This window comes from Eleutherodactylus coqui, chromosome 10, assembly GCF_035609145.1.
Source record: "Eleutherodactylus coqui strain aEleCoq1 chromosome 10, aEleCoq1.hap1, whole genome shotgun sequence".
Classification (NCBI taxonomy): Eukaryota; Metazoa; Chordata; class Amphibia; order Anura; family Eleutherodactylidae; genus Eleutherodactylus; species Eleutherodactylus coqui.
This window is the reverse complement of record NC_089846.1, coordinates 3,115,776-3,142,186: the sequence shown is the minus strand read 5'-3', so window position 1 is coordinate 3,142,186 and position 26,411 is coordinate 3,115,776. Positions and strand designations below refer to the sequence as shown.

At 43.4% G+C, this 26,411-nt stretch overlaps 1 protein-coding gene across 2 annotated transcripts in view; it reads right to left on the bottom strand.

Annotated features, from left to right (window-relative positions):
- GRIN1 (glutamate ionotropic receptor NMDA type subunit 1) overlaps positions 1 to 26,411 on the bottom strand; it is a 156,670-nt gene that overhangs the window by 93,957 nt on the left and 36,302 nt on the right. The window contains exons 2-4 of one of the 2 annotated variants that reach the window (XM_066580013.1): positions 12,164 to 12,298; positions 11,905 to 12,081; positions 689 to 751 (exon numbers count right to left, since the gene is read on the bottom strand). In XM_066580013.1, coding sequence (XP_066436110.1) covers positions 689 to 751; positions 11,905 to 12,081; positions 12,164 to 12,298 — 375 coding nt within the window. The remainder of the gene's footprint in view (positions 1 to 688; positions 752 to 11,904; positions 12,082 to 12,163; positions 12,299 to 26,411) is intronic. The other variant, XM_066580014.1, reaches the window with a different exon arrangement.

Below are 26,411 nucleotides of genomic sequence, written 5' to 3'. Positions count from 1 at the left end.
GCAAACTGAAGTTCGCCAAGACCCAAAAAGAAAAACAAAAAAAATAAAAAAAAAAGACGTGCATTTTATAAGAGATTAGGAAAAAAAAAAACACCTGGAAATGCAAATAGTTTTTGTTTGCTTTTTTTAAAAATCCAATGAGTGTCCTCTTCCCAAAATCAAAAAACCAAAAAGAATCACAAATAAAAAAGATAAAAATGGTGTCGTTTTTGTTAAACACAGAGTTTACCTTTTTGAAGAATAAAAGTGATTGTTTTAGACTGTAGAATAAAATCTTCCTTATCGTTTTTTGTTTTTTTAAATAAAGATTTAAAAAAAACTTGCGGGTTAATTCATTGGTTCACATGCATTCCTAACAAACTTTAGCTGCTGGAGGTGCCCACAATTGGTTTTTGAACAGTAATAGAGATTCTTTAATTTTTTTTTGCTGTTTTTGATTTTTTTTGCTGGCCCCTCCAGCATCAAAGAATTCGACAGAGTAGACTGCGAGGGCAGGCTCAGCACTTACATTTCCCATTGACTTGTCCAATCCAGTACCGGATTGCACAAAAAATTAGCAGACAGTCACGGACCACCTAATTTAGGTGGGGGGCAGAGGGAGGAATTTAGACCGCATTGTTTTTGGTTTTGGGGTGTCTGTGACTTAGTTAGAACCGGTGGGCTACGTGCATTTTCCATGCATATATACCTTGGGTCCACGCTTGTTGTCATAGGAAAGTTGTTCGAGGTTTTCATAGTTCCTTTTTTTACTCTGATGAATAATGTGCACAGAGAAAATATGTAGACACAGAAGAATATTATAAACATTGAATATGGTGTGTAGAAAAGCAATCCAACATCCACCTCATCTCTCCACCTCTGCTAAAGGGGGATAATAACACTGGAGCTTGCAAAAGATGTATGTCAGTGAATGGAGACCCTGGGGAGCCTTCATCCGCAGAGGGCGGAGGCCAACAACAGGCAAAAGTATTTAAAATAACGGTATTTTATCTGCGCTTTACATGAAGTTGGCCTCTCCGCAGGATTGGTGATCAGTAGTAGATTGGAGGGGGGCTACCACTCAGGAATCCCCCTGATCAGCTGCTCTTTAGGCTGGTGCACTGAGCTGATTTGTGCAGGAAGCAGGCAGCTCCGTTCCCGCTGCAGTGGCCAGGCTTGGTATTACAGAAGATTCACGTGAATGGGAACTTTGCCTGTAATACCAATCCTAGCCACTACAGGGAGAACAGAGCTGTCTGCTTCCTGCAGAAATAAACTTCATGCACACGCACATTGACCCAGAGTACAGCTGATTATCAGAGGTCCCAGGTGATGAACGCCTGTCAATCTACTATTAATTTCCTATCCTGCAAATAAACCATCAATAGTTTGCAACTGGACAACCGCTTTAAAGGGGGCTTCAAGATTAAAAAAATAAATTACAGATAAGGTTGTAACATAAAGGAAAGCACGCACTCATTCCTTCAATATCATCCCCTCTAGCACCAAAGGGACGATCCTGAATGCAGCTGTCACATGCCATCCATTGCTCATGTGACCACTAGACCAATCACTGGCTTCAGCAGGCATTTGTGCATGAACGGCATGGGACCACTGAGGTCAGCGATTGGCTGAGTGGTCATGTGAGTGTAAGGGGGTGCCCCATGTTATGTGGAGTGTAATTGTACCTGCTTTATCTTGCTACATTTGTTTGTTAGTTTACACTGTGCCTTTAAGGCTTTAGCAGGGACCTCAGGGGGAGGTTGTGGTGGCGGTACTGTATGACTCTCTAAGGCGTCAGGAGTTTTGGGGGGGGAGAGAATAAGAGGGCACAAGACACAGCTGCCAACAACTCTTGCGGAGGCCTGTACCGATATCCGGTGCTCCGCCAGCGGTGACTGTCACTTCTGGTTTCAGACGGGGATGCAGAATACTCTAGAAGGAAGGCCCGCTACTGTCAATAACCTCATATGACTACCGGGACTCTTCCTCTTGGGTTTGCTGCCTAACCCTACACTGAAGTACCGGGTGATGTCACCTGCTTGTTTCTGACTGCTTGCCTTATAGCATCCATACTGCCAGTGAAGGAAACGTGGCGGACCTGTGCAGTGGCCGAAGCACGCAGCAAACGACTGTCTGTACAACATGTAGACTGTACCGCTGCAGACCCTTACTTTGGGGACATCCCCTGTTGTGGGGACACCTGGCCCATACCAACACCAATGGGGCAACCATCAGTGCACCCCCGCCCGGCCACCTGCTGTGCCCACTTTCACCCCCGCCCGTCTGGCCCATGCCCGAACTGTCTTTCAGAAGTGATGAAGAGCACATGACTGCTGCACTCACTTCTTGGCTTGGGCCTGAGCTGCAGCGATGGCTGCAGGGGCAGGGTCATTGGAAGGGTGACCCCGCCCCCGGGGGTCATTGGAAGGGTGACCCTGCCCCCAGGGGTCATTGGAAGGGTGAGGATACGTATTTCCTTCTTATCTTTCCCCCTTGTCATTTTTCTAATCTCAAAAAACCGCTTATTTCCAGGCTGCAGGGCTGGCGGAGCTGGGTGCCAGGGGGGCAACGCACCCCTCTGCCAGGGTATGTAGACACAGCTGTGACCCCGCCATGCTGCGCCCCTCTGCCTGGGCCAGAGTATGTAGACACAGCTATGACCCCGCCATGCTGCGCCCCTCTGCTTCGGCCAGGGTATGTAGACACAGCTATGGCCCTGCCATGCTGCGCCCCTCTGCCTGGGCCAGAGTATGTAGACACAGCTATGACCCCGCCATGCTGCGCCCCTCTGCCTTGGCCAGGGTATGTAGACACAGCTATGACCCCGCCATGCTGCGCCCCTCTGCCTGGGCCAGGGTATGTAGACACAGCTATGACCCCACCATGCTGCGCCCCTCTGCCTGGGCCAGGGTATGTAGACACAGCTATGACCCCGCCATGCTGCGCCCCTCTGCCTTGGCCAGGGTATGTAGACACAGCTATGACCCGCCATGCTGCGCCCCTCTGCCTGGGCCAGGGTATGTAGACACAGCTATGACCCTGCCATGCTGCGCCCCTCTGCCTCGGCCAGGGTACGTAGACACAGCTATGACCCTGCCATGCTGCGCCCCTCTGCCTCGGCCAGGGTAGTACGTAGACACAGCTATGACCCTGCCATGCTGCGCCCCTCTGCCTCGGCCAGGGTATGTAGACACAGCTATGACCCCACCATGCTGCGCCCCTCTGCCTGGGCCAGGGTATGTAGACACAGCTATGACCCCGCCATGCTGCGCCCCTCTGCCAGGGTATGTAGACACAGCTATGACCCCGCCATGCTGCGCCCCTCTGCCTGGGCCAGGGTATGTAGACACAGCTATGACCCGCCATGCTGCGCCCCTCTGCCTCGGCCATGGTATGTAGACACAGCTATGACCCCGCCATGCTGCGCCCCTCTGCCTCGGCCAGGGTATGTAGACACAGCTATGACCCTGCCATGCTGCGCCCCTCTGCCTCGGCCAGGGTATGTAGACACAGCTATGACCCCGCCATGCTGCGCCCCTCTGCCTGGGCCAGGGTATGTAGACACAGCTATGACCCCGCCATGCTGCGCCCCTCTGCCTCGGCCAGGGTATGTAGACACAGCTATGACCCCGCCATGCTGCGCCCCTCTGCCTCGGCCAGGGTATGTAGACACAGCTATGACCCCGCCATGCTGCGCCCCTCTGCCAGGGTATGTAGACACAGCTATGACCCCGCCATGCTGCGCCCCTCTGCCTGGGCCAGGGTATGTAGACACAGCTATGACCCCGCCATGCTGCGCCCCTCTGCCTGGGCCAGGGTATGTAGACACAGCTATGACCCCACCATGCTGCGCCCCTCTGCCTCGGCCAGGGTATGTAGACACAGCTATGACCCCGCCATGCTGCGCCCCTCTGCCTCGGCCAGGGTATGTAGACACAGCTATGACCCCGCCATGCTGCGCCCCTCTGCCTCGGCCAGGGTATGTAGACACAGCTATGACCCCGCCATGCTGCGCCCCTCTGCCTCGGCCAGGGTATGTAGACACAGCTATGACCCCGCCATGCTGCGCCCCTCTGCCTGGGCCAGGGTATGTAGACACAGCTATGACCCCGCCATGCTGCGCCCCTCTGCCTTGGCCAGGGTATGTAGACACAGCTATGACCCCACCATGCTGCGCCCCTCTGCCTCGGCCAGGGTATGTAGACACAGCTATGACCCCGCCATGCTGCGCCCCTCTGCCTCGGCCAGGGTATGTAGACACAGCTATGACCCCGCCATGCTGCGCCCCTCTGCCTCGGCCAGGGTATGTAGACACAGCTATGACCCTGCCATGCTGCGCCCCTCTGCCTGGGCCAGGGTATGTAGACACAGCTATGACCCTGCCATGCTGCGCCCCTCTGCCTCGGCCAGGGTATGTAGACACAGCTATGACCCCGCCATGCTGCGCCCCTCTGCCAGGGTATGTAGACACAGCTATGACCCCACCATGCTGCGCCCCTCTGCCTGGGCCAGGGTATGTAGACACAGCTATGACCCCGCCATGCTGCGCCCCTCTGCCTCGGCCAGGGTATGTAGACACAGCTATGACCCCGCCATGCTGCGCCCCTCTGCCTCGGCCAGGGTATGTAGACACAGCTATGACCCCGCCATGCTGCGCCCCTCTGCCTCGGCCAGGGTATGTAGACACAGCTATGACCCCGCCATGCTGCGCCCCTCTGCCTCGGCCAGGGTATGTAGACACAGCTATGACCCCGCCATGCTGCGCCCCTCTGCCTCGGCCAGGGTATGTAGACACAGCTATGACCCCGCCATGCTGCGCCCCTCTGCCTCGGCCAGGGTATGTAGACACAGCTATGACCCCGCCATGCTGCGCCCCTCTGCCTCGGTCAGGGTATGCGTAAAAAAAAAAATATGAATGTCATTATTGATGATGAAAATACAGAATGTGTTTATTGGGGGCGGAGTAACATCTCGTCTGCCATCCGGCTATTAACTGTTTTCAGCTGAAGGCTGAGGAGCTAATTAATAGTTTATGCAAAATGATCTCTGAGAGCGGTCTCTGTCGTTTGAGCGATTTTCGCTCCGTGTAAACGGGCTTTATGGCCGCTGCACACCAATGGGTCGGATTTCTGCAGTGGGAGAGCAGTCCCCTGCTGCGATGCACGATGGGGTGTTCTTCCTGCACGATGTCTACCCATTGTGTAATATGGTCTCCTAGCAACCTGCGAACTATCCGCCTACAAGTCCGCGCCCATCTGCAGGTAATTGTGGATGCACTGCGATTTGATTGCTCCCATACAGATCAATGGAGTTCGTCCGCGTGGAATCTGCGCAAAGAAGGAGCATGTTGTGATTTTTCTTCTGCTTAGAAAAAAATCGCAATTTGCATCCGTGCGTCTGCTGGACGCTGCAGAACGTAATGCCTTCCGATGGGTGACTATAACAACAGAACGTCCGAGCGGGCGCCGACCGAGGATTCTGCAATCCATTTGTGTGCCGGCGGCCTATGGATCACTGCTGGTGGTTAGAGCAGGAGCCGGGCTGTCACTGGTCCGCTGTCCACGTAGGTGCAGGGTAAATGTGTGTCACTAAGGGGTTAATGGTTACTGTTTGTTTTATGTCAAACATCACCTTTATTTCTCTCGTTAGTTTTACATTTATTATAACGGAGCGTCTTCCCTCTCTTACGCCGCTGCAGAGCGTTGGCGAGTGAGCGCAGGCCCGCCGCACGTATTTCCGGAGGTTCTCGCATGTCGTTGAGTCACTGTTCACCTTTGGGACTTGTTATCGGGCTGATAGGCGACGCGCTCGCGCCCTCGGCATCCGACTACAGGAGAAATATTTGTCATTCCTGACATGTTGCTCTGATTAACTCTTCCCGCGCCGGCTGCGCCCGCTCCTCATCGCTGCACCGGGGGGTTTTGCCCTTTTGTAAATATGAATGTATAAAATGAAAAAAAAAGTGTAATAAAAAAAGAGCAATTTAGAGTAAAAAGTGATTTCTGAAGTAATAAAAATGTCCCACTTTGTTACTGACTATACAATGTGTGATATAAAACATTCTTCTGTCTTCCTTTCTTCCCCCATGTTTATTTTTTTGTCCAGGGGGTTGTCCTATTTCTATCTGTTTAGCTGCAGGAAGCAGACAGCCCCATACATTGTCTAGTGGTTCGGGTTGGTACTGCGCTCTGAGTTCTGCTGCAGTGAATGGGACTCGGCCTGCAGTACCAACGTGGGCCACTGCGCTATGTACGGAGCTGCCTGCTTCCCCCTTTACTGTAATGTTGTATCACACTGCAGATTGTGCAGATGACCCCCATGACCTGCAGCGTCCCCTCTCTGCTCTGCAGGCTCGATAGTACAGATAAGTGCAGAAAAGGTTGATTGTATAAAGAAGCCCACCGTCACCACAGAGACCCCCAGACTGACTGTTCGCAGGAGATGTCGAGCCACGGTCACCGTGTGTACAACACATGCTGCACTGCATGACCACTTTATTAGAGCCTCTTCACACCGAGGAGAAGTGGAAGCCTCAACACCAAAGAGACCCCAATCATCTCCGTGTGAACAGACACTAAGCATTCAGGAGGCTGCGCTGCGGACGGGACGTCAGCGGGAGACGGGGAGCAGAGAGCGGGGGACGCCGGAGCACCAGAGCCGCAAGAAGACCAGGAGAGCCGCTGGAAGGATAAGTCCAGCATATCGGATGATACAAAGTAATTAATACAAAGGAGGACAAAGTACGACTGAGAACGGACCGGGATAAGCCGGGGGCTGGGGGGGGAATGGGAAATGAAGCTCAGTGTGGATAAATGTAAGGTTCTGCACATGGGCAGGAGAAACGGATGTCACCAATATACACTAAATGGGGTACTGCTAGGGAAAAGACCTGGGGGTACAAGTGGGCTGTAGACTAAACTGGAGCAATCAATGCCAGTCAGCTGCTGCAAAGGCTAATAGAGTCTTGGGGTGCAGTAAAAGAGGTATAGGGGCGAGGGGCAAGAACATTATCCCCCCACTATATAAGGCACTTGTCAGGCCTCACATGGAATACTGCGTACAGTTCTGGTCACCGGGGCTCAGGAAAGATGTTACAGTGCTGGAGGGGGTTCAAAGAAGGGCGACTAAACTAATACATGGAATGACGGGACTGGAATACCCAGAGAGGCACCAAAACTGGGATTATTCACCCCGGAAAAAGACGGCTAAGGGGCGACCAAATAACTCTGTATAAATACATGAGGGGACGATACAAGGATCTCTCCAGGATCTGTTTATACCCAGGACTGCGACGGTAACAAGAGGGCATCCGCTACGTCTAGAAGAAAGCAGGTTCCATCACCAAAATAGTAGGGGGTTCTTTAGTGTAAGAGCAGTGAGACTGTGGAACTCTCTGCCTGAGGACGTGGTGATGGCAGGATCCATAGAGGAGTGTAAGAGGGACTGGATGCCTTTCTATGATATTACAGGATATAGACATTAGGTGACCAGCGGGTTGGTGATCCGGGGATTACAGTCAGGTGGGAACTATCAGAGGTTGGTCCAGGGATTATTCTGACCGCCATTATGGGGTCGGGAAGGAATTTTTCTCCTGAATGGGGGCAAACATCTGAAATTATCTTCTGAAATGCTTACACAGTGAATGGCCCCCTTATTGGAGACCCAGCTTCTTTTTTAGACCCCCGGCCCTCTCAGGATTGGCGCCCCCTGTACGGTAATTCCCCCCTGTGAGCCCGGAGCATAAAATCACATGACAAGTTTTCCGCGGATCAGTTTAAGTGTGAATCCACATTAGATGGAAGATCCAGCGATCGGAGCGACTTCCAGCGAGGCCGGTCATCGGTGCTAGACTAGCTGGGGGTCTCACTGCCAACCACGGGGGGTTTCTCATGTAACAGTGTGGAGAGTATACAGAGAATGGCGCGATCGGGGAAAACATCCAGTAAAGGGGATCCTGCGGACGGAAACAACTCATCACTGAAAGGGGTCGGAGGAGGATGTCAGGAATCGCTCTGACCAACAGGCTGCACAGTCAGCTGAATACAACGCTGGAGCTCCAAGTAACGTGTCCGAACGCACAACTCGCCGTTCCTCCACACGGATGGTATAACAGCGGGCGACCAGTTCCAGCGCCATTGTGTCTAAGAGAAACAGAAAGACTCCAGCGGGCAAAAGAGCGCAAAACGTGTATCACTGAGCAGCGGAGAAACATCTCCTGGTCAGATGGATGCAGGTTTATGTGCTGATGGGAGGGCAGAATTTGGTGCAAGCAGCATGAATCGCTGACCCCTTCCTGTCAGCTGATCAGAACATGTCAGCACCGCCATCTAATCTGCAGCAACTGCAGGAAGCTTCCTGTCCGCAGGGGCCGGTATTCCTGCAGAGTGATGTCATCACTGAGTGGGATCTACGCCACGTTGAGCTGCTGGAGGCCAGAGGAGCCCAACGCTGCTAGGTGGGGTAATAAGGGCGGTCCGTATTCGCCTCCGGCTAGTTTACTGCCAGCTAGGTCTTTATCTTTATCTTTCGGTAGTACCATTGCTATATCTTGTTATAGATCTACGATATTGGCGGGATACCAACCCAGCGGATTGCAGACTGCAATACCTTTTATTCGTCTGTCGTCAGCGGATATCCAGCCTTGTGGAAGTAAAATTATTCAGAGGTGTAACTTGAAGGTTCTCGGGGACCAATACAAAAAGTTGGGGGTCTTTGGGGCCCCTTGTGCTGAGAGGTCTAACGGCAGGGTAGGAATATATAGGGCAGGGTATACATACAGGGTTGAGTATATATATTGGGCAGTGGGATATTTATAGGGTGGTATATACATACAGGTAGGGGAATATATATAGGGCAGGGTATACATAGTGGGTGGGGTATATATAGGGGAGGGTATACATACACGGTGGGGTATATATCGGGCAGGGTATACATACAGGATGGGGTATATATATGGTACGGTGGGGAATATATAGTGCAGGGTATACTTGCAAGGTTGAGTATATATATTGGGCAGTGGGATATTTATAGGGTGGTATATACATACAGGGTGGGGTATATATAGGGAAGGGTATACATAGAGGATGGGGTATTCTTACAAGGTGGGGTATATATATATTGAGCAGTGTATATACAGGGTGGGGTATATATAGGATAGTGTATATACAGGGTGTGGTGTATATATAGAGTGGTCTATACATATAGGGAGGGGTATACAGTCAGGTATAAACATATATGGGCCTCATTTATCTAAACCCTGTAAACCACAATGTCTCCTTGTTGTCCCTGGCAACCAATCACAGCGCAGGTTACATTTTACCAGAGCCATTTCAGGAGTGTACCCTGCGCTGTGATTGGTTGCCGGGGGCAACAAGAAGACATTGTGGTTTACAGGGTTTAGATAAATGAGGCCAGCAGACATCTGCGGATACGAAATGTTTGTGATTTACTGCAGGGTCCCCGGAGGCTATAGGGGACATACTGACTGTCAGTCACCTATAGCCTGGAGGTCCGGCCTCATCACACCGCATTGTCCAGGCTGCGCTGATACGTTAACGAGACCCTTCATAGTGTCCTCAGTGCTTTGTGTCACACAATGGAATGTGCGATCAGCCGCTCGGAGGCCACGTACACCACGCCACGTACTGTGTCCCAAAGATTAGAGGTAGGGGGCGCCACTAGCCCCACCATATAATGCCATCCTGATGCCCTGATGCAGTGAACCCCCCCTGTCTAAGATCAAGTGCTTGGCGGCTACGTAAGATGAAATATCAGACGAGCCAACGGAAAAAGATGGCGCTGTGATGTTGCCATGTGATGTCATGTGATGATGTCATGTGATATTGTCATGTGATGATGTCATGTGATGCTTTTTGGTTCTGCTGAGCAGTTTTAAGGATTCACAGAGGCGACGGCCATGTGTGGCATTTTTTAGACCTCTTATCAGCATTTTGAGGACCTGTTTAGTTGTCACAAGTACAAATGTCAAAACTGAGCCCCTCCCGGCATAAGCCAACTGGACTACAGCAGTCCGGGCCCCTGCGGATGGCCTCTTTGTTGGCTATGGAGTGTATGAAGAAGGGGCCCATCAGACCCACAGGGAAGGGGGACGTAGACGAGCTCAGACCTGAAAATCACATGATCTGGAGGGATACTGGGCAATTCACCCATCTGTCAGCTAGTGTCTCTGGTATCAGCCACCTGTCATCCAGGGAAGTTCGGTGTATTGATGTAGGTGTTTAAGTGTGCATCCTTCCACAAGCAAAAGCTTCATCAATATTGATTAGACCTCCTCTCCCAGCTGGGCAGTGGACCGTTGTCCCATCTGCTCCTTTTGGGACACACCAGCGAGTCACCGGACACGCCATTGTCCTCCTGCTCTCTAATACACATTCTGTAGACTGGCTAGCTGGGACATCCACTACTGAGATGAGGCAATAACTGGGGTTCTACTAAGAGGTGCAGCCAGACGGCGAGTGTCCCGTAAACACAATGCATCCGCTCCCATCAGTGCAGCCCCCAGAACATGTGGAGTCACATCCGCTGGACTCATCACCCTTTACATCCGCTGTTTGATGTCTAATTGTTGGCTAATTCGCGCTCGGAAATATGGCGGCCATGGGGAAATATGGCTGAAATATTAAACTGTTTTCATCTGGGAGATCTGCGCATCTTCTTAGCCTCTCTGTGACGGGGGTCAGAGGTCTGGGGGCGAAGAGCCTTTAAAACTGAAGGAGGGTCCCCTCCCCTGTCGGACCCCGGTAGCGGATGCAGGACTGCCCACCTGTCTGCTCCTTGCTATCAGGACTATTCGAATGGACCCGACGGACGGGGATCTTCTGTTGTCTCATAACTGTATATTTTGCTCCGAACACTTTTGTACATTTTCCCTTTCTGCATGTTTTTCTCTCGGCTCTGCCGACCTTCTTAGGATAAAGCTTCAAACTTTATAAGTCCTCTTTGAGCTTTAAGAGACCCCCCATAACCCCGAAGGTGTAGTAATCGCTGGCAGAAACCAGGAAGGCCCATATTCACACAGTGAGCAGAATGGAGGCGGCTGACCTACCTTTCAGGAACAGTCAGTGGCGGCACGGGGGTGTTGGGGTGGGATAGGCCTATAGGGGGGCTGGAGATAAGCCCCCCGTGCGGTGTGCCCCTGGGTGCCGGTGACCTTGGCCCCGGCACCATGACAGTTTGGTCTCGTCATCCTCAGGTACCGACTCATATGGATACCTTGTTCCCCAACCTGCTTTCATCATCCCCCACCAGTGAAGCGCGTGGCGGTGACTGTACGGGTATCATGCGTGTTTGTGTGTCAGGTACGTGGTCTCAGCAGCATTCTAAGCTTGTAACACGTCTAATATTTTTGGGGTGCAGCCCTCTATGCCGAATGAAGCACAGTGCATTTCCTCAGGGAGCTGGGCAGCCAGCGGGGGGGTTTCCAATCTATCGCATGGGCAATGTCAGCGGAAGCCATGTTGACAGCGTGTCGGATGGAGATGGTGGAGCAAATGTCGATGATGTAAACAGAAAGAGCTCGCCTGAGAATCCGCACTGTGCCGACAAAACTCAAAAGGTTCCATCCCGCTTTGGTCCCTGCTAGCCAATTGACCCCGCTGCTGGCCACGTGCGGTGAGCGAGGTGTGCCTGCCCCATACCGGCCTCATCTACCTTGGCGTTGTGATTGCATTTGCAAAGCTCCAGGCTATTCCCTTGCATTGACTTAACCGTCGGAGATTTGGCCTATGGCAAAGCATGTGAGATGATTCTAGTACAACGGTCTGTCTGGTGCCAGTGACACTCTAGATGTATAAGCACAATGTCGTCACAATGAGAAGAGAAACATGTCTTAACGTATCTACATACAGGTCCCTCCGAGGAACAGGTCAGCACAGAAGGCAGCCGCAGCCCCCTCAAACTAACCTTGGACTCCTTCTCTTCCAGGAGGGTCTCCAGCTTCTTCTGGGCGGCTCGGCCCTCGTGGTCATCGCTCACGATGAGGATGACGTGGTTCCAGCCAAAAATACGCATCATCTCAAACCAAACCAGAGCCTGATGGGAGTATGGCGGAACGGTGCGCAGAAAGGAGAGATGGATGCTCTGGAGGGAGGAGAAGACACAAGGTTCTTACTGATACTCTATGGGGGCCACATGGAGGATACACCGTGCACATATAGCATACCTTATCGGAATATATAGACATCCTGGTGGTTAGCCCGATGACTGGGATCCGGTAGAAGCCGGCCGTATAGGAGACTGGGGTTGGAGTCAGGTGATCGGTTGGTGCCGGAGGGTGACTGACCAATATGGCGTAAACCTGGACAGAAAAGGTTCAGATAGATCTATAGTATTAATGGGATCAATGTATAGAAAACAGCGCAGAATCAGCGAAGATGAATACCGGAACGAAACTCCTGTATGGCCTACATAGAGTGCATCATGTACTGTATATAAAATATAGTACCCTCTACAGGATCCCGTATATAATACATAGTACCCCCTTCACTATCCTGTATATAACATATAGTACCCCCTCCACTATCCTGTATATAAGATATAGTACCCCCTTCACTATCCTGTATATAACATATAGTACCCCCTCCACTATCCTGTATATAATACATAGTACCCCCTCCACTATCCTGTATATAAAATATAGTACCCCTCCACTATCCTGTATATAATACATAGTAACCCCTTCACTATCCTGTATATAACACATAGTACCCCCTCCACTATCCTGTATATAATACATAGTACCCCCTCCACTATCCTGTATATAAAATATAGTACCCCTCCACTATCCTGTATATAATACATAGTAACCCTCCACTATCCTGTATATAATACATAGTACCCCCTCCACTATCCTGTATATAATATATAGTAACCCTCCACTATCCTGTATATTATACATAGTAACCCACCACTATCCTGTATATAATACATAGTAACCCCCCACTATCCTATATATAATACATAGAACCCCCCACTATCCTGTATATAATACATAGTAACCCCCACTATCCTGTATATAATACATAGTAACCCTCCACTATCCTGCATATAATACATAGTAACCCCCCACTATCCTGTATATAATACATAGTAACCCCCCACTATCCTGTATATAATACATATAACCCTACACTATCCCGTATATAATACATAGTAACCCTCCACTATCCTGTATATAATACATAGTAACCCCCCGCTATCCTGTATATAATACATAGTAACCCCTCCACTATCCTGTATATAACATAAAGTACCCACTCCACTATCCTGTATATAATACACAGTAACCCTCCACTATCCTGTATATAATATATAGTAACCCCCCCCCCCACTATCCTGTATATAATACATAGAAACCCTCCACTATCCTGTATATAATACATAGTAACCCTCCACTATCCTGTATATAATACACAGTAACCCTCCACTATCCTGTATATAATACATAATAACCCTCCACTATCCTGTATATAACACATAGTAACCCCCCACTATCCTGTATATAATACATAGTAACCCTCCACTATCCTGTATATAATACATAGTAACCCTCCACTATCCTGTATATTATACATAGTAACCCCCCACTATCCTGTATATAATACATAGTAACCCTCCACTATCCTGTATATTATACATAGTAACCCACCACTATCCTGTATATAATACATAGTAACCCTCCACTATCCTGTATATTATACATAGTAACCCCCCACTATCCTGTATATAATACATAGTAACCCTCCACTATCCTGTATATTATACATAGTAACCCTCCACTATCCTGTATATATTATAGTAACCCCTCCACTATCCTGTATATAATACATAGTAACCCTCCACTATCCTGTATATAATACATAGTAACCCTCCACTATCCTGTATATAATACATAGTAACCCCTCCTCTATCCTGTATATAATACATAGTAACCCCCCACTATCCTGTATATAATACATAGTAACCCTCCACTATCCTGTATATAATACATAGTAACCCCCCGCTATCCTGTATATAATACATAGTAACCCCCCACTATCCTGTATATAATACATAGTAACCCTCCGCTATCCTGTATATAATACATAGTAACCCTCCACTATCCTGTATATAATACATAGTAACCCTCCACTATCCTGTATATTATACATAGTAACCCTCCACTATCCTGCATATAATACATAGTAACCCTCCTCTATCCTGTATATAATACATAGTAACCCTCCACTATCCTGTATATAATATATAGTAACCCTCCACTATCCTGTATATAATACATAGTAACCCTCCACTATCCTGTATATAATACATAGTAACCCTCCTCTATCCTGTATATAATACATAGTAACCCTCCACTATCCTGTATATAATATATAGTAACCCTCCACTATCCTGTATATAATACATAGTAACCCCCCGCTATCCTGTTTATAATACATAGTAACCCCCCACTATCCTGTATATAATACATAGTAACCCTCCACTATCCTGTATATAATACATAGTAACCCCCAACTATCCCATATATAATACATAGTAACCCCCAACTATCCCGTATATAATACATAGTAACCCTCCACTATCCTGTATATAATACATAGTAACCCTCCACTATCCTGTATATAATACATAGTAACCCCCCACTATCCTGTATATAATACGCAGTAACCCTCCACTATCCTGTATATAATACATAGTAACCCCCCACTATCCTGTATATAATACATAGTAACCCTCCACTATCCTGTATATAATACATAGTAACCTCCCACTATGCTGTATATAATACATAGTAACCCTCCACTATCCTGTATATAATACATAGTAACCCCCCACTATCCTGTATATAATACGCAGTAACCCTCCACTATCCTGTATATAATACATAGTAACCCCCCACTATCCTGTATATAATACATAGTAACCCTCCACTATCCTGTATATAATACATAGTAACCTCCCACTATGCTGTATATAATACATAGTAACCCCCCAGTATCCTGTATATAATACATAGTAACCCTCCACTATCCTGTATATAATACATAGTAACCCCCCACTATCCTGTATATAATACATAGTAACCCTCCACTATCCTGTATATAATACATAGTAACCCTCCACTATCCTGTATATAATACATAGTAACCCTCCACTATCCTGTATATAATACATAGTAACCCTCCACTATCCTGTATATAATACATAGTAACCCTCCACTATCCTGTATATAATACATAGTAACCCTCCACTATCCTGTATATTATACATAGTAACCCCCCACTATCCTGTATATAATACATAGTAACCCTCCACTATACTGTATATAATACATAGTAACCCTCCACTATCCTGTATATAATACATAGTAACCCTCCACTATCCTGTATATTATACATAGTAACCCCCCACTATCCTGTATATAATACATAGTAACCCCCCACTATCCTGTATATAATACATAGTAACCCCCCACTATCCTATATATAATATATAGAACCCCCCACTATCCTGTATATAATACATAGTAACCCCCCACTATCCTGTATATAATACATAGTAACCCCCCACTATCCTGTATATAATACATAGTAACCCCCCACTATCCTGTATATAATACATAGTAACCCTCCACTATCCTGTATATAATACATAGTAACCCTCCACTATCCTGTATATTATACATAGTAACCCCCCACTATCCTGTATATAATACATAGTAACCCCCCACTATCCTGTATATAATACATAGTAACCCCCCACTATCCTATATATAATATATAGAACCCCCCACTATCCTGTATATAATACATAGTAACCCCCCACTATCCTGTATATAATACATAGTAACCCCCCACTATCCTGTATATAATACATAGTAACCCCCCACTATCCTGTATATAATACATAGTAACCCCCCACTATCCTGTATATAATACATAGTAACCCCCCACTATCCTATATATAATATATAGAACCCCCCACTATCCTGTATATAATACATAGTAACCCCCCACTATCCTGTATATAATACATAGTAACCCCCCACTATCCTGTATATAATACATAGTAACCCTCCACTATCCTGTATATAATATATAGTAACCCCCCACTATCCTGTATATAATACATAGTAACCCTCCACTATCCTGTATATAATACATAGTAACCCTCCACTATCCTGTATATAATATATAGTAACCCCCCACTATCCTGTATATAATACATAGTAACCCCCCACTATCCTATATATAATATATAGAACCCCCCACTATCCTGTATATAATACATAGTAACCCCCCACTATCCTGTATATAATACATAGTAACCCTCCACTATCCTGTATATAATACATAGTAACCCCCCACTATCCTATATAATACATAGTAACCCTCCACTATCCTGTATATAATACATAGTAACCCTCCACTATCCTGTATATAATACATAGTTACCCTCCACTATCCTGTATATAATACATAGTAACCCTCCACTATCCTGTATATAATGCATAGTAACCCTCCACTATCCTGTATATAATACATAGTAACCCTCCACTATCCTGCATATAATACATAGTAACCCTCCACTATCCTGTATATAATACATAGTAACCCTCCACTATCCTGTATATAATACATAGTAACCCTCCACTATCCTGTATATAATGCATAGTAACCCTCCACTATCCTGTATATAATACATAGTAACCCTCCACTATCCTGTATATTATACATAGTAACCCTCCACTATCCTGTATATAATACATAGTAACCCTCCACTATCCTGTATATAATGCATAGTAACCCTCCACTATCCTGTATATAATACATAGTAACCCTCCACTATCCTGTATATTATACATAGTAACCCTCCACTATCCTGTATATAATACATAGTAACCCTCCACTATCCTGTATATTATACATAGTAACTCCCCACTATCCTGTATATAATACATAGTAACCCCCCACTATCCTGTATATAATACATAGTAACCCCCCACTATCCTGTATATAATACATAGTAACCCCCCACTATCCTGTATATAATACATAGTAACCCTCCACTATCCTGTATATAATGCATAGTAACTCCCCACTATCCTGTATATAATACATAGTAACCCTCCACTATCCTGTATATAATACATAGTAACCCTCCACTATCCGGTATATAATACATAGTAACCCTCCACTATCCTGTATATAATGCATAGTAACTCCCCACTATCCTGTATATAATACATAGTAACCCTCCACTATCCTGTATATAATACATAGTAACCCTCCACTATCCGGTATATAATATATAGTAACCCTCCACTATCCTGTATATAATACATAGTAACCCTCCACTATTCTGTATATAATACATAGTAACCCTCCACTATCCTGTATATAATACATAGTAACCCTCCACTATCCTGTTTATAATACATAGTAACCCCCCACTATCCTGTATATAATACATAGTAACCCTCCACTATCCTGTATATAATATATAGAACCCCCCACTATCCTGTATATAATACATAGTAACCCCCCACTATCCTGTATATAATACATAGTAACCCTCCACTATCCTGTATATAATACATAGTAACCCCCCACTATCCTATATAATACATAGTAACCCTCCACTATCCTGTATATAATACATAGTAACCCTCCACTATCCTGTATATAATACATAGTTACCCTCCACTATCCTGTATATAATACATAGTAACCCTCCACTATCCTGTATATAATGCATAGTAACCCTCCACTATCCTGTATATAATACATAGTAACCCTCCACTATCCTGTATATAATACATAGTAACCCTCCACTATCCTGTATATAATACATAGTAACCCTCCACTATCCTGTATATAACATATAGTAACCCTCCACTATCCTGTATATAATACATAGTAACCCCCCACTATCCTGTATATAATACATAGCAACCCTCCACTATCCTGTATATAATACATAGTAACCCCCCGCTATCCTGTATATAATACATAGTAACCCTCCACTATCCTGTATATAATACATAGTAACCCCCCGCTATCCTGTATATAATACATAGTAACCCTCCACTATCCTGTATATAATACATAGTAACCCCCCAGTATCCTGTATATAATACATAGTAACCCTCCACTATCCTGTATATAATACATAGTAACCCCCCACTATCCTGTATATAATACATAGTAACCCCCCACTATCCTGTATATAACATAGTAACCCTCCACTATCCTGTATATAATACATAGTAACCCTCCACTATCCTGTATATAACATAGTAACCCCCCACTATCCTGTATATAACATAGTAACCCTCCACTATCCTGTATATAATACATAGTAACCCTCCACTATCCTGTATATAATACATAGTAACCCCCCACTATCCTGTATATAATACATAGTAACCCCCCACTATCCTGTATATAATACATAGTAACCCCCCACTATCCTGTATATAATATATAGTAACCCCCCCCCCACTATCCTGTATATAATATATAGTAACCCCCCACTATCCTGTATATAATACATAGTAACCCCCCACTATCCTGTATATAATACATAGCAACCCTCCACTATCCTGTATATAATACATAGTAACCCCCCGCTATCCTGTATATAATACATAGTAACCCTCCACTATCCTGTATATAATACATAGTAACCCCCCGCTATCCTGTATATAATACATAGTAACCCTCCACTATCCTGTATATAATACATAGTAACCCCCCACTATCCTGTATATAACATAGTAACCCTCCACTATCCTGTATATAATACATAGTAACCCCCCACTATCCTGTATATAATACATAGTAACCCCCCACTATCCTGTATATAATACATAGTAACCCCCCACTATCCTGTATATAATATATAGTAACCCCCCCCCCACTATCCTGTATATAATATATAGTAACCCCCCACTATCCTGTATATAATACATAGTAACCCCCCACTATCCTGTATATAATACATAGTAACCCCCTCCACTATCCTGTATATAATACATAGTAACCCTCCACTATCCTGTATATAATACATAGTAACCCTCCACTATCCTGTATATTATACATAGTAACCCTCCACTATCCTGTATATAATACATAGTAACCCTCCACTGTCCTGTATATAATACATAGTAACCCTCCACTATCCTGTATATTATACATAGTAACCCTCCACTATCCTGTATATAATACATAGTAACCCTCCACTGTCCTGTATATAATACATAGTAACCCCTCCACTATCCTGTATATAATACATAGTAACCCCCTCCACTATCCTGTATATTATACATAGTAACCCCCTCCACTATCCTGTATATAATACATAGTAACCCCCTCCACTATCCTGTATATAATACATAGTAACCCCCCACTATCCTGTATATAATACATAGTAACCCTCCACTATCCTGTATATTATACATAGTAACCCTCCACTATCCTGTATATAATACATAGTAACCCTCCACTGTCCTGTATATAATACATAGTAACCCCTCCACTATCCTGTATATAATACATAGTACCCCTCCACTATCCTGTATATAATATATAGTAACCCTCCACTATCCTGTATATAATACGCAGTAACCCTCCACTATCCTGTATATAATACATAGCAACCCTCCACTATCCTGTATATAATACATAGTAACCCTCCACTATCCTGTATATTATACATAGTAACCCCTCCACTATCCTGTATATAATACATAGTAACCCTCCACTATCCTGTATATTATACATAGTAACCCTCCACTATCCTGTATATAATACATAGTAACCCCCCACTATCCTGTATATAATACATAGTAACCCCTCCACTATCCTGTATATAATACATAGTAACCCTCCACTATCCTGTATATAATACATAGTAACCCCTCCACTATCCTGTATATAATACATAGTAACCCTCCACTATCCTGTATATAATACATAGTAACCCTCCACTATCCTGTATATAATACATAGTAACCCCCCACTATCCTGTATATAATACATAGTAACCCTCCACTATCCTGTATATAATACATAGTAACCCTCCACTATCCTGTATATAATACATAGTAACCCTCCACTATCCTGTATATAATACATAGTAACCCCTCCACTATCCTGTATATAATACATAGTAACCCCCCACTATCCTGTATATAATACATAGTAACCCTCCACTATCCTGTATATAATACATAGTGACCCTCCACTATCCTGTATATAATACATAGTAACCCCTCCACTATCCTGTATATAATACATAGTAACCCCTCCACTATCCTGTATATAATACATAGTAACCCTCCACTATCCTGTATATAATACATAGTAACCCTCCACTATCCTGTATATTATACATAGTAACCCACCACTATCCTGTATATAATACATAGTAACCCTCCACTGTCCTGTATATAATACATAGTAACCCTCCACTATCCTGTATATTATACATAGTAACCCTCCACTATCCTGTATATAATACATAGTTACCCTCCACTGTCCTGTATATAATACATAGTAACCCTCCACTATCCTGTATATAATACATAGTAACCCCCCACTATCCTGTATATAATACATAGTAACCCTCCACTATCCTGTATATAATACATAGTAACCCTCCACTATCCTGTATATAATACATAGTAACCCTCCACTATCCTGTATATAATACATAGTAACCCTCCACTATCCTGTATATAATACATAGTAACTCTCCACTATCCTGTATATAATACATAGTAACCCCCCACTATCCTGTATATAATACATAGTAACCCTCCACTATCCTGTATATAATACATAGTAACCCTCCACTATCCTGTATATAATACATAGTAACCCTCCACTATCCTGTATATAATACATAGTAACCCTCCACTGTCCTGTATATAATACATAGTAACCCTCCACTATCCTGTATATTATACATAGTAACCCCCCACTATCCTGTATATAATACATAGTAACCCCACACTATCCTGTATATAATACATAGTAACCCTCCACTATCCTGTATATAATACATAGTAACCCTCCACTATCCTGTATATAATACATAGTAACCCTCCACTGTCCTGTATATTATACATAGTAACCCTCCACTATCCTGTATATAATACATAGTAACCCTCCACTATCCTGTATATAATACATAGTAACCCCTCCACTATCCTGTATATAATACATAGTAACCCCTCCACTATCCTGTATATAATACATAGTAACCCTCCACTATCCTGTATATAATACATAGTAACCCTCCACTATCCTGTATATAATACATAGTAACCCCCCACTATCCTGTATATAATACATAGTAACCCCCCACTATCCTGTATATAATACATAGTAACCCCCCACTATCCTGTATATAATACATAGTAACCCCCCACTATCCTGTATATAATACATAGTAACCCTCCACTATCCTGTATATAATACATAGTAACCCTCCACTATCCTGTATATAATACATAGTAACCCTCCACTATCCTGTATATAATACATAGTAACCCTCCACTATCCTGTATATAATACATAGAAACCCTCCACTATCCTGTATATAATACATAGTAACCCCCCACTATCCTGTATATAATACATAGTAACCCTCCACTATCCTGTATATAATACATAGTAACCCTCCACTATCCTGTATATAATACATAGTAACCCTCCACTATCCTGTATATAATACATAGTAACCCTCCACTGTCCTGTATATAATACATAGTAACCCTCCACTATCCTGTATATTATACATAGTAACCCCCCACTATCCTGTATATAATACATAGTAACCCCACACTATCCTGTATATAATACATAGTAACCCTCCACTATCCTGTATATAATACATAGTAACCCTCCACTATCCTGTATATAATACATAGTAACCCTCCACTGTCCTGTATATTATACATAGTAACCCTCCACTATCCTGTATATAATACATAGTAACCCTCCACTATCCTGTATATAATACATAGTAACCCTCCGCTATCCTGTATATAATACATAGTAACCCCCCACTATCCTGTATATAATACATAGTAACCCCTCCACTATCCTGTATATAATACATAGTAACCCTCCACTGTCCTGTATATTATACATAGTAACCCTCCACTATTCTGTATATAATACATAGTAACCCTCCACTGTCCTGTATATAATACATAGTAACCCTCCACTATCCTGTATATAATACATAGTAACCCTCCACTATCCTGTATATAATACATAGTACCCCTCCACTATCCTGTATATAATACGCAGTAACCCTCCACTATCCTGTATATAATACATAGCAACCCTCCACTATCCTGTATATAATACATAGTAACCCTCCACTATCCTGTTTATAATACATAGTAACCCTTCACTATCCTGTATATAATATATAGTAACCCTCCACTATCCTGTATATAATACATAGTAACCCCCCACTATCCTGTATATAATACATAGTAACCCTCCACTATCCTGTATATAATACATAGTAACCCCCCGCTATCCTGTATATTATACATAGTAACCCCCCACTATCCTGTATATAATACATAGTAACCCTCCACTATCCTGTATATAATACATAGCAACCCTCCACTATCCTGTATATAATACATAGTAACCCTCCACTATCCTGTTTATAATACATAGTAACCCTTCACTATCCTGTATATAATATATAGTAACGCCCACTATCCTGTATATAATACATAGTAACCCTCCTCTATCCTGTATATAATACATAGTAACCCTCCAGTATCCTGTTTATAATACATAGCAACCCTCCACTATCCTGTATATAATACATAGTAACCCCCCACTATCCTGTATATAATATATAGTAACCCCCCACTATCATGTATATAATACATAGCAACCCTCCACTATCCTGTATATAATACATAGTAACCCTTCACTATCCTGTATATAATACATAGCAACCCTCCACTATCCTGTATATAATACATAGTAACCCTCCACTATCCTGTATATAATACATAGTAACCCCCCACTATCCTGTATATAATACATAGTACCCCTCCACTATCCTGTATATAATACACAGTAACCCTCCACTATCCTGTATATTATACATAGTAACCCTCCACTATCCTGTATATAATACGCAGTAACCCTCCACTATCCTGTATATAATACATAGTAACCCTCCACTATCCTGTATATAATACATAGTAACCCCTCCACTATCCTGTATATAATACATAGTAACCCTCCACTATCCTGTATATAATACATAGTAACCCTCCACTATCCTGTTTATAATACATAGTAACCCCCCACTATCCTGTATATAATACATAGTAACCCCTCCACTATCCTGTATATAATACATAGTAACCCCCCACTATCCCGTATATAATACATAGTAACCCTCCACTATCCCGTATATAATACATATAACCCTCCACTATCCTGTATATAATACATAGTACCCCCAACTATCCTGTATATAATACATAGTAACCCTCCACTATCCTGTATATAATACATAGTAACCCCCCACTATCCTGTATATAATACATAGTAACCCTCCACTATCCTGTATATAATACATAGTAACCCCCCACTATCCTGTATATAATACATAGTAACCCCCCACTATCCTGTATATAATACATATAACCCTCCACTATCCTGTATATAATACATAGTAACCCTCCATTATCCCGTATATAATACATATAACCCTCCACTATCCTGTATATAATACATAGTAACCCTCCACTATCCTGTATAAAAATATAGCACCCCCTCCACTATCCTGTATATAATACATAGTAACACCCCCCCCCACTATCCTGTATATAATACATAGTTACCCCCCACAATCCTGTATATAATACATAGTAACCCCTCCACTATCCTGTATAAAAATATAGTAACCCTCCACTATCCTCTTTATAATACATAGTAACCCTCCACTATCCTGTATATAAGATATAGTAACCCCTTCACTACCCTGTATATAATACATATAACCCCCTCCACTATCCTGTATATAATACATAGTAACCCCCCACTATCCTGTATATAATACATAGTAACCCTCCACTATCCTGTATATTATACATAGTAACCCTCCACTATCCTGTATATAATACATAGTAACCCCCCACTATCCTGTATATAATATATAGTAACCCTCCACTATCCTGTATATAATACACAGTAACCCTCCACTATCCTGTATATAATACATAGTAACCCCCCACTATACTGTATATAATACATAGTAACCCTCCACTATCCTGTATATAATACATAGTAACCCTCCACTATCCTGTATATAATACATAGTAACCCCCCACTATCCTGTATATAATACATAGTAACCCTCCACTATCCTGTATATAATACATAGTAACCCCCCGCTATCCTGTATATTATACATAGTAACCCCCCACTATCCTGTATATAATACATAGTAACCCTCCACTATCCTGTATATAATACATAGTAACCCCCCGCTATCCTGTATATAATACATAGTAACCCCTCCACTATCCTGTATATAATACATAGTAACCCCCCACTATCCTGTATATAATACATAGTAACCCCCCGCTATCCTGTATATAATACATAGTAACCCTCCACTATCCTGTATATAATACATAGTAACCCTCCACTATCCTGTATATAATACATAGTAACCCCCCACTATCCTGTATATAATACATAGTAACCCTCCACTATCCTGTATATAATACATAGTAACCCCCCACTATCCTGTATATAATACATAGTAACCCTCCACTATCCTGTATATAATACATAGTAACCCTCCACTATCCTGTATATAATACATAGTAACCCTCCACTATCCTGTATATAATACATAGTAACCCTTCACTATCCTGTATATAATACATAGTAACCCTCCACTATCCTGTATATAAAATATAGTAACCCCTCCACTATCCTGTATATAATACATAGTAACCCCCCACTATCCTATATATAATATATAGAACCCCCCACTATCCTGTATATAATACATAGTAACCCTTCACTATCCTGTATATAATACATAGTAACCCTCCACTATCCTGTATATAAAATATAGTAACCCCTCCACTATCCTGTATATAATACATAGTAACCCCCCACTATCCTATATATAATACATAGAACCCCCCACTATCCTGTATATAATACATAGTAACCCCCACTATCCTGTATATAATACATAGTAACCCTCCACTATCCTGCATATAATACATAGTAACCCCCCACTATCCTGTATATAATACATAGTAACCCCCCACTATCCTGTATATAATACATATAACCCTACACTATCCCGTATATAATACATAGTAACCCTCCACTATCCTGTATATAATACATAGTAACCCCCCGCTATCCTGTATATAATACATAGTAACCCCTCCACTATCCTGTATATAATACATAGTAACCCCCCACTATCCTGTATATAATACATAGTAACCCTCCACTATCCTGTATATAATGTATAGTTACCCTCCACTATCCTGTATATAATACATAGTAACCCCCCACTATCCTGTATATAATACATAGTAACCCCTCCACTATCCTGTATATAATACATAGTAACCCCCCACTATCCTGTATATAATACACAGTAACCCTCCACTATCCTGTATATAATACATAGTAACCCCCAACTATCCTGTATATAATACATAGTAACCCCCCACTATCCAGTATATAATACATAGTAACCCTCCACTATCCTGTATATAATACATAGTAACCCTCCACTATCCTGTATATAATACATAGTAACCCCCCACTATCCTGTATATAATACATAGTAACACCCCACTATCCTGTATATAATACATAGCAACCCTCCACTATCCTGTATATAATACATAGTAACCCCCCACTATCCTGTTTATAATACATAGTAACCCTTCACTATCCTGTATATAATACATAGTAACCCTCCACTATCCTGTATATAATACATAGTAACCCCCCACTATCCTGTATATAATACATAGTAACCCTCCACTATCCTGTATATAATACATAGTAACCCTCCACTATCCTGTATATAATACATAGTAACCCTCCACTATCCTGTATATAATACATAGTAACCCCCCACTATCCTGTATATTATACATAGTAACCCTCCACTATCCTGTATATAATACATAGTAACCCTCCGCTATCCTGTATATAATACATAGTAACCCCCCACTATACTGTATATAATACATAGTAACCCTCCACTATCCTGTATATTATACATAGTAACCCTCCACTATCCTGTATATAATACATAGTAACCCTCCACTATCCTGTATATTATACATAGTAACCCTCCACTATCCTGTA